Here is a 14,288-nt window from a genome sequence, read left to right on the forward strand (position 1 = left end):
TTCACTTCTTTCAGACCGGTTCATTATGCATGACTTGAGAAACGTCTTTTACGCTTTAGAAATCAAGCATCGATGGCGCCAATTGCTCCGATTATTGTTGATAACTCAGTCTCACTTTTTTGTTTAGTCCGTGATCTTTGGCCATGTTGTAGTGTTTGTGGCTGCTAGTGTTTACACAATTCGCTCGGCAGAGTGGCTGTGCTGCCGATACTGTTGGGGAGGAATACAATTCAACGTGACGTAATTGGCAAGACTCAATCTCTGTTAAATCAGTACCAGTTGATCAAGTCTCCGAGAATAAATAAAATTTATCAGCCTCCTACACGCTGCCATTCTGTAGGTGAATGCGGTATTTTCCCATGCCGTATTGTTTTAAGAGTCTATTCCTCCTGGAACATACTGTCATCAATGCTGATTCATAATTCAAAGGTCTACTTTTATGAGTGGATTTTTATAGATACACAGTCTCACTCTTTAATCCCTGTGAATAGAGAGTGTTATACTTCAAATTATGTAAAAAAAATCTCCAAACGTAAGAAGCTGCTATGATTGTTGTCCTCAAAGTATACATGTATTGAAGCAAGTTTGGTGTGGAATATGATTGGGGTTTATGGATCGAATAAATATGAAACCTACATGAAACATCCATCTAAAATAGCTATAAGAGGCAGTAGAGCAAATTAATGTCTGACCTATTCATACATCGCATTGTGCCAATCGTATTTTAGTGAGTTATTTTCAGGAATACTTTTGATTATTACATAATTTGTTTGGTACGGTATAGATACTATTAGGTAACTATTCATATGCCCTTTTCAAAAGTTGTCATCAGAAAACGTAATTCTCATGAAAATGTAATTCTCATGAGGTGCCATGGTGTTACGTGCTGTCTCCAACACGTATTCATGCGATCTCTCTGTGACCTCTTTACATGCCCTGAAGAAGGGCCATTGGACAAAACGTAGCCAATTATATACCCTGACGCCACAGTGTTGTCGAGGAGTGTGCGTTTTCCATCCGTACAAATGTCGATTATTGTGACCCCATTCGTACGCGTGGCTTTTCTAAAGCCGCCTGGGTTCCCTTTCACGTGCAAAGCAACAACAAATAACTTCACCAGGGAACTCGGAGAACATTTACGGAGTAGAACCCGTCCCATAAAAAGAACCTCGATGCTCCATACTTTCCCGAGCAAAAAAAAAAACCACCACGAGGGCAACTGGGGGTGGTTTGACCTCACTTCACCACTCTGGTCAGTGGATGGTGAACAGAATACAAACCGAATTATTACATCGGCTGCGTCGGACGGTGGTGGCGGTGGGTTAACGACACATTTGCAGTCACGTGATCTCACCCAAAATAACCTTCATCGCGAAATCTACTTTGATGTTCGCTGGACGCGAGCGCGAAGATTAAAATTCACTTGCCATGTGCGCGCACCGCACCGTCCGTCCTTGCCGACGTCCCACACGTTCCCTCGCTCTGCCTCCCCCCCCCCCCCCCGTCTCTCTCTGTGTGCGTGCTCGCGACCCCTCGCCTAGGCCGCTCCATCCCCGTGTTCTGCATCGTGGAGCAGGGCGAGAGTCCCATGGACCTGGACGGCAAGGAGGAGCACGCTGACTTCGTGCTGCTGCGACGCGACGTGCTCTTCAACCAGCTGGTGGAGACGGCGCTGCTCTCGCTGGGATACTCGCACAGCTCGGCCGCTCAGGCGAGAGGTAACTCCGAGAGAGAGAGAGCTGCTCAGCTTCCCTCGCAGAGTGAGCGGTAACTCGGCTGCTCCGACAGAGAGAGAACCACTCAGCTACCCTAGCGGAGTGAGCGGTAACTCGGCTGCTCCGACAGAGAGAGAACCACTCAGCTACCCTAGCGGAGTGAGCGGTAACTCAGCTGCCCCAACAGAGAGAACCACTCAGCTACCCTAGCGGAGTGAGCGGTAACTCAGCTGCCCCGACAGAGAGAACCACTCAGCTACCCTAGCGGAGTGAGCGGTAACTCAGCTGCCCCGACAGAGAGAACCACTCAGCTACCCTAGCGGAGTGAGCGGTAACTCAGCTGCCCCGACAGAGAGAACCACTCAGCTACCCTAGCGGAGTGAGCGGTAACTCAGCTGCCCCGACAGAGAGAACCACTCAGCTACCCTAGCGGAGTGAGCGGTAACTCAGCTGCTCCGACAGAGAGAGAACCACTCAGCTACCCTAGCGGAGTGAGCGGTAACTCAGCTGCCCCGACAGAGAGAACCAATCAGCTGCCCTCGCAGAGTGAGCGGTAACTCAGCTGCTCCGACAGAGAGAACCACTCAGCTACCCTAGCGGAGTGAGCGGTAACTCAGCTGCCCCGACAGAGAGAACCAATCAGCTGCCCTCGCAGAGTGAGCGGTAACTCAGCTGCTCCGACAGAGAGAACCACTCAGCTACCCTAGCGGAGTGAGCGGTAACTCAGCTGCTCCGACAGAGAGAACCACTCAGCTGCCCTCGCAGAGTGAGCGGTAACTCAGCTGCCCCGACAGAGAGAACCACTCAGCTACCCTAGCGGAGCCAGAGGTGACCCATGAAGCCTCACAAGAGAGATGTAACCCACGCAGAAGAGAAGTACCCAACCACCTACCACTGCATCTCCTCCCAAGCCTGCTTGTCTGTGTGAAGCAAAGCACAGTTCTGTGAAGGACGCACTGATGAGGTTTTCCTGAAGAAGGTCAGTTGGCTGAAACGTTATTTCATCTGAGTGACGGTTAAAAAATCCCCATGTTATTTTATTCACACGGATCTATTGATGTGTTCACGAGGAGTCGAGTTCACGATAGTTAACACATTGTTCTCTATGGATGCCTCATTAAGAGTCATTGCTAATGATGCTGATTGACTTATTCTGGAACAGTTCTTTTCCTCCTTGTAGGTTAAAAAAAAATGTAAATTGTAATTTAGCAGCTGAAACCTTCACTGTTCCACCACTCAGCCATCAGCACCGCACATTGTGGTGATGTTCCAGAGTAAGCCTGCATGCCAAGCCTTCACAACAATTCAGCTGAAAGTTAAAGCTAATTTCTCCTGGTGTTCATGACTGCCAAAATTAAGCCTCAGCTCTTTGCAACACTTATTGGAAGGTGATGTAGCCTTTGCCTTAAAATGTTTTTCGACGTCTGTCTTATGAGTTTTGGAGTCACATAGCTTGACGCTATGTCTGATGGAGGCATTGGTAATTATACGTATTGAACTATTAGCTGTGATTAATCATTGCAGGCATACTCATTATGCGGAGTATTTGCCAAAGACTCAACACATATGCCAGAACTATGACAAAGGTCAGCATGTTTAGCTGCTTTGGTAATGTTATGGAGTGAGTTAAGTGTGCCATCCATAACAATTTCTGTTACCAGTTTTGCATGGTCATCGTTGCGTAGTATATGTCCATTCACAGCCCTGCTGAATTCACTCGCGCTGGGTATGAAAAGCTGGACCGTGCATGTGACAAACCCCCCAGGATAATGCAATTCTTTGGCCTGAGAGCCAGGTTGTATGGCCACACCTGTCAACATACGGCATTGGTGATAAATAATGCATCGAGTTAAATTCTGCGGCAGCCTAATTGGTGCATAAGAAATTAAAGGGAAAGCAGTGCGTGGATGAACATTATGCATTTTATTTAGTTGCCTTTGCGCTGTTTTTCTGTATTGCTAAGCGGCGTCTTCTCACGTAGCCGGTTATGTCCGAAAAAATGTACGGTTGGGTCTGTGAGCATTTAATAATGCAACGTTAAGTTTGGTTGTGGATTTAAGTGCATTGCAGTAGTTTGTATTCCAGTATTAAACAATTATATTTCCACACATCGTTTACCATGAATCAGTTTATATGTTATGAGGTATGATGATAATATAATCATTGTCACAGCAATGCTCTCACAAACCGAGGCCTAAATAAAATAAAATGAACATTTTAGAAACAATGAAAACCATTTACAAAAGAGCCACGCTGCAATTAAATTAAGAAAGTACAAAATGCATATTAAAATGGGAGTCAGAAAAGGCGAAGTGCTTTCCACAAAGTATACACGTATAATGATTTCGATTTAAAGCTTTCGTGACTGCAGGGATTCATCTTCTTGGTTCTTTCGGTAAAGTCACGTAGAATGGAAATAATAAAATAACAAAAATAAAACATAATAAAATAATTCTCACGACGTTTCGGCCACAACGCAAATAGCCGTCCTCAGGTGGAGAACAGGTCTGTCGAGAAGACAGAGTCTGAATGACAACCGCAGGCTTGGAGCGACTATTTAAGCTGGGATGGAGGGTTTTAGAGGCGCTCCTCTTCCCCCCTCCATCCCAGTTCTCCACCTGAGGACGGCTACTTGCGTTGTGGCCGAAACGTCGTGAGAATTATTTGATTATGTTTTATTTTTATTATTTTATTATTTCCATTCTACTTGACTTTACCGAAAGAACCAAGAAGACGTATAATGATGTGTATACAGGTAGTCCTCTACTTACGATGGAGATGTGTTACGACGACCCCATCGTAAGTCAAAAATATCGTAAGTCGAAGATGGCCTAGCCTACCCAGGAGTCTTAAAGAATGGTGATAATTTAGCTAAACAGAGCAATTTACAGTACCGTACTGTATAAACGATACTGTATGTATTTATTAATTACAATACTGTATTGCACAGTAAAATGTAAAGTAAAAAAACAAGGAAAATTCTTAGCCTACCTATATGAACTGCATTTTAATAGAAAGTTTTTTTCAGGAAACAATCCTATCAACAATAAAAACTTTTAACAAGCATTTTGTCGTATCGCCATCGTAAGATCGAAATATCGTAAAGTCGGACCATCGTAACTCGGGGACTATCTGTATAGCGGAGCATGTGAATATATCATGATAAAAAAGGCAAATAGTTACAGAAACGACAAAACAACCAACTGACGCGGTACGTCTTCTCACACAAGCCGTGGCCGCTGTGCTGCCCGTAGGCCTCCTGAAGCTGGGAAACTGGAACCCGGTGCCACTGAAGAGTATCACCGACTCCCCCGAGGCCACCATCGGCGAGATGCTGCAGGACGTGTTCCACACGGCGACGCTCCGCATCTTCCTGCACAGGTTGGCACGCGGCCACCCACTTTACGCGTCAACGGGTACCAAAGTGGGCTGTGTCAGTCAGTACTCCTGTAAGCACTTTGTCACTCTGATAAATCGATGTGTTGAAAACTATAGAAATCCAGGTCTGATGTGTGGATGAATGGAAATGACTCCTTTATCTGAGGCAGGTGCCGATTCTTTACACTGATAGGAACAGCACATTAGCAGTTGGTGCAATCCACTCGATTTCTGGGGGGACTACCTCCTGAAGCTCATAGCAGTTTTAGCGAAATGTCATCATACGTTGGTGTTAAAATTCAGTCAAGGAAATTATAACGCCACCGGTGAGGAACTTTGTCGGTCGTAATTTGATCAACATATTATAATATCAGTGTAAATGTGACAATCTTGTCGGGTGGTGTAGGATTAATGGCAAGGATTTTTATGTAAAGCTACCACGTGACCATATACAAAAGCAAATATGGATGGTACATAGTTCTGCCTACGAAAACCTACCTTTTAAGTTAACACTTACTTTTTAGGTCATGCTGGCTCGTAAGTCAGGACCTTTCAGCATTGTCAGAGCGGCGAATAATTGACCTGTTTAACCATGAAGCAGATATGCAGGGACAAAGCGTTGGGAATCCTGTGCACATGTTACTTATTACTGTTCAAATTTCACTTCTTTCCACCCACCATAAAGATAATGGCGTAATCTCTACAAGAGGCTTGTTTACATGAGATATGGAAATTATTAAGTGCGAGGTCGCAGCTTGTCAATTCCACAGAACTGGAGCCGGCGTTAATTTGGGTAGAGAGTTAAATTCGTTCTATAATCGTCATGAAAATGTCACTCAACAATAGCTTTGGACATCATTTCGAAAGTCGAACAGAAAATTGAAATGTAGGCAGCGATACTGAGTATACCGCTGGATATATTTCGCTGGCGAGGAAGAGACTGGATGTATTTTACTAAATGTGTGCTTTATGATGGCCAGTGGTGCTTACATGAAGATGGCAGACCTCAAGCTGCTGGGATGTGCTAACAGGTAATGAGGAGGATGGGTGCCAGGGTGGAGACCAATCTGTTGTCATCGGATTGCCTTTTCCATTAACCCCTTCATGTGCACATTCTTTCCATTTCGCAAACTGCGTCGTGCATTCGAACATTCCGTTTCCTTTCATATCAATCTAGTTACGGCACAATTGCCAGAGTAGATCAGCAGGTTGTGTGTGGTCGGGTAAATAAAATCCGCTGTTTACAGAAAAGATTTGTTCAACAGGGCCTGGTATTATTGTATAATATGTACGTTGAAGAACGATTGTGGTGTGGCGGCGTGGTGATTAGCGCACAATGCTGTGAACCCAGTGGCCCAAGTTCGATTCCTGGCCACAGTTAAGGTGGTGAATGACATCTGAACTGGTGCTGGGGCCTCCCTTCACAACCCGCACCGACCGACCGGCGTGGTGATATTTTGGTCAAACAGTCTCATAACTGGCGTGATGTGTGAGAAGGCCTTTTTTTCTTCCAAGTTTCAAGTTTCTTTTGTTTAACCAGATGAGGATAATTCTAGATTTGAAGCTTTCATGACTGCAAGGATTCATACTCTTAGTTCTTTTGTTAAAGTCACGTAGGTAAAATGCAGCAAATCTGGCTGCGATGGTCCCACCTGATGACGGAGACTTGTGTTGCCTCCGAATCATCGTGATTTTTATTATTTTATGTTTTATTAATTTTAATTTTATTTTTTACCTTCGTGACTTTACCGAAAGAACTAAGAGTACAGATGAGGATAACTCAAGAGACCAGAATAAAGTTCTCAATTTGCAAGAGTGACCCGGATCACCAAAATGACAAAGTTAAAACATGAATTAAAATACAGCAATGATGCAAATAGAAATGAGCGCAAAAACAACGGTGTCACCTGATACATCGAAAATAGTGCAGAAACTAAAAAATACGTCAAATAATTAATCCCCTAAAGTGCAAAACCGGCTTGGCAGATTACTTGTCAACCTATCGTTGTACAATTGTGTTACAGAAACATGAAATGGATATAGGTAACTATTGTCTTAACATCTAAACGGACAAGGATATATGTCAAATGCAAAAAGAAAGTAGAGCAATTGATTATTATTTATTTTAACACACGCTATTACATTGAAGAATGACCGCACAAATAAAACATGCGCAGGTTCATGGCCACAATTTAAAACCTTTCAAGGGCATCTGGCATATTTGGAGTCACTATGACCATATCGACAAATGTGGCTGATAGAAAACGGTTGGGTTGATCCCTTTTGAAACTAGAAAATCGTACAATACAACTCCTTCCTATATCTGTTCACATAAAACAATAAAAGTATTATTTTTTACGCAACCATCGGCTCCTACAGCTGTCTGGGAGTGCATAATTTCATCAGCATTGTACGTATGTTGAGCTTCTTTCACATCGTACATAGCCAACCGTGCTAATCGGAGGTGCGGGGTAGGACAACAAACTAAACACAAAAAGTAGTTCCAAAGGAATTAGTTTTCACTCGAGATGATTTAAAAGTGCATAGCTCCAGTGGCTTCCTAATATCGGAAGGAAGAGCGTTCCAGATGGCCGCAGAAGCGCATCTGAAAGAGTGTGATGTAGTGACCATCTTTGTTCGATGGCTACCCAAAAGTTGCTGCGAGGATGACCGGAATTGACGTGATAGTTTATGCTTCTTGGCGAGATCAACAAGATATTGTGGTTCATTTGTGTCAAGAACTCTCTGTGTAAAGAGTGCAACTTTACAAGACATTGATTCATCACAGTAGAGTACAAGCAAACTCTGGACCGGCATTTGACACACAGGTTCTCATCAGCAAAGTCGTGCTTGCTTGAATCAGTGCTGGGAAACTGTCAGATGTTATAGGCATGGTGGCTCTGTTTAAGATATGTGTTCTAGTTCGACGAAAACTTAGAGTTTAACACGTAGTTGACTTCCACGCTCAGTGTTATTCATAACTAGCTTTTTTTGTCCGTCCTAGGATGGAAGCTGTGATATTTACGAAAACATGTAGCAGATAATCTTGTGTAAATTTAATGGCAGTGAATCTTGCACGAAAGTATGTCATCAAACACTTCACTGCATTTCACTGTAGCACTGTATTAATGGCAGTGATTCTTGCACAAAACTACGTCATAAAACACCTTACTTCATGTCACTGTAGCACTGTATATAACTGACCTTAAAATTGTTAAAATTCACTGCTCTGATACCCTATTCTCTTTTGCTTTCGGTTGTTGGAGTTGAAATAAATTGGAAATCGATGCAATATCTAGAAAATCACCGAGAAATATCTATTTTACCATAATGTAGAAGCATAAATTAGACTTACCTTTTGTCTCAAGTGCTGAAGAAATGAATAAAAGCACCAAATCCACTTTGTTGCTGCGTAGAATTATTTATTAGATTAACTTTCAATAAAGAAACGTCAAACTTAAAGCGAACCGCTCGACCTTCTTCTGCGTGAGTGTAAAAATCCTCCCGCTCATGAATATTAATGACAGGGGGTGCGGAATGTGGAGTGACGTCACGAGCGTTACACACAAACAGACATGCTTGGCTCATTATAGTAGTAATAAAGGTGTCTGGGTTAGATCACGTAAATATAAATGCGTCGTTAACCCACCACCACCGACACAGCCAATTAGTAAGGTTTGTCATGTAAATAACAAATTGTAAATGTTGTGGGTTTACTCTTCAACACACCAGTGTGCTGATGCAGTAACAAATTAGCATATTTGTTTTCGTGACAAACCTTACTAATTGTCAGGTGGTGGTGGGCTCACGACACATTTATATTTCTACGTGATCTAACCCAAAAACCCTTATTGTGAGCAAATTTAGAGAATCACGCAAAATAAGAATTCGTGTCATTGTGGCGAATATAAGTAATAAAATAGTTACACGTAGATTTTTATATTTTGTTACTTTATATCTCTAGACCGACGCTCATGATTACATCCTTTTGAAAGTGTGCTAACATTGTGGTATGTCACACACTGCCATGCTTTTCATGCTCTTGCTAAGGTTAAGCATGCCGGCGTAAGCCTTGATCCAAGCCAGCACCTAAGCCAAGTGTTGAACCAATAACTGTTGAAGCAGAAAACCGCAACTTAATTGGAGCTGGGATGTAGCGATAATCATAGGCTACACCCTGGGGTGCTGTATTTGATTCCTTATTTCACCTGAAGACAGTTCTCGTTGGTTTCTGACGCTAATACAAAGTAACTGTAATGTCTGCACAAGCACGTAGCATAAATCATTCAAAGCATACTAAATTATTCCTCTGCATTCTTTTGCGCGTCATTCATTGAGTATTTTAGAGATCGGTGTTACAATACTATGCGAATCAGCCTTTTTAAACACATTCTGTCCGATGATCAGATGTTATTGGCAAGTGCATTTCATGTAAGCTATGGAAAGAAAAGCATCTGGCAACTGAGCAGCATGTGTTTAACAAGCCTGACTCTGCTGATGAGATGCATAAGGTCAAAACGGGTCCGGTCTGCTTGCTTAAACAAGTGCTGCTTGATAATATGGGATTCGTGTGGAAAGCCACTAGGCGGATGGACATTTATACATGGAGACGCACAATTGAGTTGTGCTCACATATGCGATCACCCTCGGCGATGTCCCACGGCAATGCAAACTTGAGTTCATTCAACTGTGTGGACTATTACGGACACCTCGCTTAAAGCACTGGCTCCCGTTGCTTTCCGTCTTTGGTGACGCTGCATTGGCTAGTGGTGCACAAGCATGAACAACAAAAACCCCCAACTATTTTGCCACAAGGGCTGTGGCCTTCAAATGAGAATTCACATAACAGGCGACGTTTTGTGCAAGGGCCCTTCTTCATGGCACAAACAGAACACGTGTGTTACGATTAAGAGCCATCACCCCAAAAACGTTGTCCAGTATATATCTGTTTTCCACTTAAGGCAGCGCTATTGCCGAATACGTCAAGTGGACGCTGGTCATTGTTGTACGAGTGTGCATGTAGTATGGAATGCGCATCCAACGACGAATGTTATACACTACAAATGGGGAAAGTATTCTCAGAATATGGTGAGCCGCTCGTTTTGAAAAGCAGATGGAACAGAACCGTTCTTTCATTCATTATAGGGCATCACAGTGGTGAGATGTTAACATATCACCTGGTATGCAGGAGGTCCTGGGTTCGATCCCAACCCTGATGCCTGTATAGTGGGAGTTGGCGTGTCTCTCTTTCCGTGGTCGCGTGGATTTTTCTCCCGGTCCTCCAGTTGTTCCCTCCACATTTAGAATCAACGCGCCTTCAGAGTATTTGCCTGCTATACATTTCCACACGATGATAAGCCACTTCGTTGAGCTGTCATTTTGTGACCAAGTCGCTTCTGAAAAAGAGCTCAGTGTGCCTTACCTAGTAATATATATTTTAAATCGTTAGTTGCAGTCACCTAGTTCGCCACTATATAAGGATAACAAGCCCCAACGGACTCATCGTCCATTTAAAGGACGTCAATTAATAATGACAGTACCGGGCCTGTTTATTTATATATATATACCGCGGGATGTACAAATTAAACATTCTGATCGTGTTATCCGATGAACAAAAAAGTACACCATTTCATTTTAAAGTCTTATTGGAAGGCATATCGTAGTTTTAATATGAGGGCACTTGCCAAGGAAAATCATTCAAGTGAGAATATTGGTATACATTTAGAACGCATACATCCTCATTGTCTATACTTGGAAGATAAGTACATAGATGGATTCTTGCGTGTCGCATGCCAGGTTGAAATTAACGCGCATATAATTGGCATGTGAGCTCCAAATAGTCATGCATTACATTTTTTAGTTTTAACTTTCAGAGCTTTATGACTAATCCGTTGGTGACTTTTTAGTGACATTATTGCGTGCGTCCATGTGTGTGCGTGTACGTGTCTGTGTGTATGTCTTTGTATTTGTATGTTAGGTCGACTCAGCGTCAAAATGAGTACATGGTGCGGTGTGTAAACATCGACATTAGGGAGGCAAAAGTGGTCGGGCGTAGTGCTGGCCACTCACCCCCCTCGTGTGCCAAGCCAGAAATTCGTAGGTGCTTGCTAACAGCATTTGTTCCTACAGTCTGTTAAGGCTACATGGGGGATCTTTGTCTTGTGTTTGTGTGGGGAGCGGTGCTACTGTAGTTAGCACACTGCGCTACGCACCCGGCAACTTGAGTTATATCCCTGGCCATGGCTAGCATCAGTGGTGAATATATGAACTAATCCCAGGCCTCCGCTAGGTCTACTCATACTTAAAGAGTACATGATGCGGTGGGGCATGGTGACAAAGGCAGCTGGGCTTGGTGTTATGTGACATAGGTGCTTGCTAACAGAATTTGCCCCAACAATCCGTTACGGCTGCATGGGGGGGGGGGTCTTTGTCTTTGCGTCGTGTTGGTTGCGCGTGCAGCTGCTCTCGACTGGAGGACCTTCCTTCAGAGCAGTGGACCCACACGACCGTCCGAAACGCACTACGAGAACTCCTCCGGGAGATGAACCAGAGTGCCCTCGCCAAAGAGTGCCCCCTCTCCCAGGTACGTTGGATTGGTGCGCATTGAGACATTGGTAGAAGGCGCCTTACAAATCTATGTAAGTTATTATTTAGTTTGTTGTCCTTCCCGCGCACCTCCGATTAGCACGGTTCGCCACGTACCTTGCGAAAGAAGTTCAACATACGTACGTACATACGGTATTCAGACGCCGTCTTTCCGACAGACCTGTTCTTCACCTGAGGACGGCTGCTTGCGTTGTGGCCGAAACGTCGTGATAATTGTGTTTTATAATGTTTTATTTTTATTATTTTATTATTTCCCTTCTACGTGACTTTACCGAAAGAACCAAGAAGATGAATCCCTGCAGTCACGAAAGCTTTAAATCGAAATTTAGTACATACGGTACTTTACAAGTCTTCATCACAGGGGGGCTTGCAGGCAAGCATGTCGCTATGCGTGTGTGGTACCTGCGTTATATTCCTAGCGTATTGTCCCATACCACAAGGTGCACTCGGGGGAAAATAAACAAAATAATATATTTTTCATTACTACTCCGTAAGTTTTCACAGTCGTTCCGTATAGCTCTCTCATCTATTTTTCAGCATGACGTCCGACGTTTTGCTCCGCATTCTGATTATTTCTGGAACTCCCAGCACGTTGAGAGAAACGCCGCAAAGCACGCCGAACAACACTCGGCACAACCAGAAAACACATCGGAGAGCTATTTCTTTTTTTTGTACATGGGTTCTATAGCACCCCATTGCACACCGGAGCCAGGCTACAGCTATCGCTTGTGGGACCCGCGCGTCCATTTGTGGGAGATACTTCGCACCCAATGGTGCAATAGCCGCCAATCAAATGTGGTCTAACTCGACAGCAAAGCGAAACAATGTGGCAATCAACGTGGCTGTTGAGCCAGGAAAGCTTGCGGAGCTGGCACTGTTGTGTGCCCACATGTTCTGCAATCAGATGACCTGGACAATGGGATTTAGCTCAGGTTACATTACTGGTTTAGCGCAGGATTTTCAAAAAGGTGAGTGACTTTTTTCCGACTGACCAGTAAATGAGTTTTGTGTACCACGTGGAGACATGGAGTTTTCTGTGAGGAATTAAGCCTGGTTCACAATTAATCCAGTATCAACCAAAAAAATGAAATTTGTGACTTCAGATCTAGTAAATCATTAAGATGCAAAATAATGATATGTAGACATGAATAACTGTTAAACAAGGTAAATATTACGATATGCTTCCCAAAACATTCGTTGCATATACCTTTAAATATTTAAATATTTACTTGTTTTTTACGGAGGTTTTAAATGTTGTTAAACTCAACTCCCAGAGATGGCACAGTATGTAGCATCTTAGTGTGGATTAACATGCAGATAGCACATTATCCATCTAGCCTCCTCACATTTAGTTTAAACAAATGGAGGTATATTTCTTGCTCAAGCAGATTGTTTCACACTCATTAGGTCTTAGGCAGGAAATTTTCCTGCCATTTTATCTAAACGTCCTTTCTGTGACATTTCACAACATTTGGTGGAAGTGGGGAGATTGTGTGAAGATCATGTTGATGTGATGCATCCTGCCAGAAGGTTTTATGGCCAATTTAAACATTAGCCATGTGCCCCACTAATACTCACATTAGGTGATTAGTGGAGCTGCTAAACAGATGTGAAAAAATGCTCGGCAAACATTTGCTGGGAAGCTCACACCATTTTTAATCAGGCTTATTGTTATATGCTGTACACTGCCAGCTCCCACAGTTCATTTCTTTCACGAACTGATTGCTGGCAAAGCCGGCAGAAATTTGGCATTTACCATAATTTCCATGATGGTGCTTTCAAATAAAAGAACAGTTTTACATTTCTTCACGTTGCATTTGAAATGTTACGTGAAATAATGCCTAAAATGTATTTATCCCTTGTTTTCCAATGCATTAAGAGTCATGTAAATGATGGCTACAATTCTGTTTATTATCAGCTATGTTTATTATTTTATCAATCTGGCTATATATTTAAACAAAAGAAATCAATGCAGTTTCTTGATTGACATTTCGCAGTAGATGTATGTTATCTCGTTATTTAAAACAGAAACACATCCAATAAAGTCCATTAAAAAATAAATTGAATTTGATTTGAGTGCTCATGATCACATTTCACAATTATCCTTAATATTATTCATTTATGAATAAAATATTGGACCGTAATTTCTTCAGGGTTTTAAAAAGCCAGCGCTAAAACCTATTCCCAAGAAAGAAAATTGGTTTTAATAATTCTATAAACAAGTTGACTTTAATTTGGACCTCCGTAAAATGTACAACACGTAAAAGCATTAACATTTAACGTATAAGTACATTTGCCGGTGCGAGTTTAGAATGATTTTGTGCGCACTGTCTCATTGTGCAGCCTGCGCATGGATGTGTGCCATGGGGGTGCATAGCCATCTCTCTCTCTTTCTCTCGAGTCAGGGCGACCTCAGATCATCGCGTGCTACAAAACCGCCGATAATTATTAGTCAATAGCACGTGATAAAGATTCACGTGCACTCTGCACACGACAGAGAAAACGATTTAACTTAGTGCCAGGTAAACGGGGAATGTCGTTTTTGAGTGCATTTCACTGCCTTGTGTTACTTGTGCCTGCGTTTTTGTA

At 43.0% G+C, this 14,288-nt stretch overlaps 1 protein-coding gene across 3 annotated transcripts in view; it reads left to right on the forward strand.

Annotated features, from left to right (window-relative positions):
* Positions 1–14,288, forward strand: part of LOC144725117 (DNA-binding protein SATB2-like) — a 63,781-nt gene that overhangs the window by 14,149 nt on the left and 35,344 nt on the right. For all 3 annotated transcript variants that reach the window (XM_078604592.1, XM_078604600.1, XM_078604606.1), the window contains exons 3-5: positions 1,542–1,718; positions 4,970–5,096; positions 11,553–11,676. In XM_078604592.1, coding sequence (XP_078460718.1) covers positions 1,542–1,718; positions 4,970–5,096; positions 11,553–11,676 — 428 coding nt within the window. The remainder of the gene's footprint in view (positions 1–1,541; positions 1,719–4,969; positions 5,097–11,552; positions 11,677–14,288) is intronic.

This window comes from Lampetra planeri, chromosome 2, assembly GCF_965212315.1.
Source record: "Lampetra planeri chromosome 2, kcLamPlan1.2.h2, whole genome shotgun sequence".
NCBI lineage: Eukaryota > Metazoa > Chordata > Hyperoartia > Petromyzontiformes > Petromyzontidae > Lampetra > Lampetra planeri.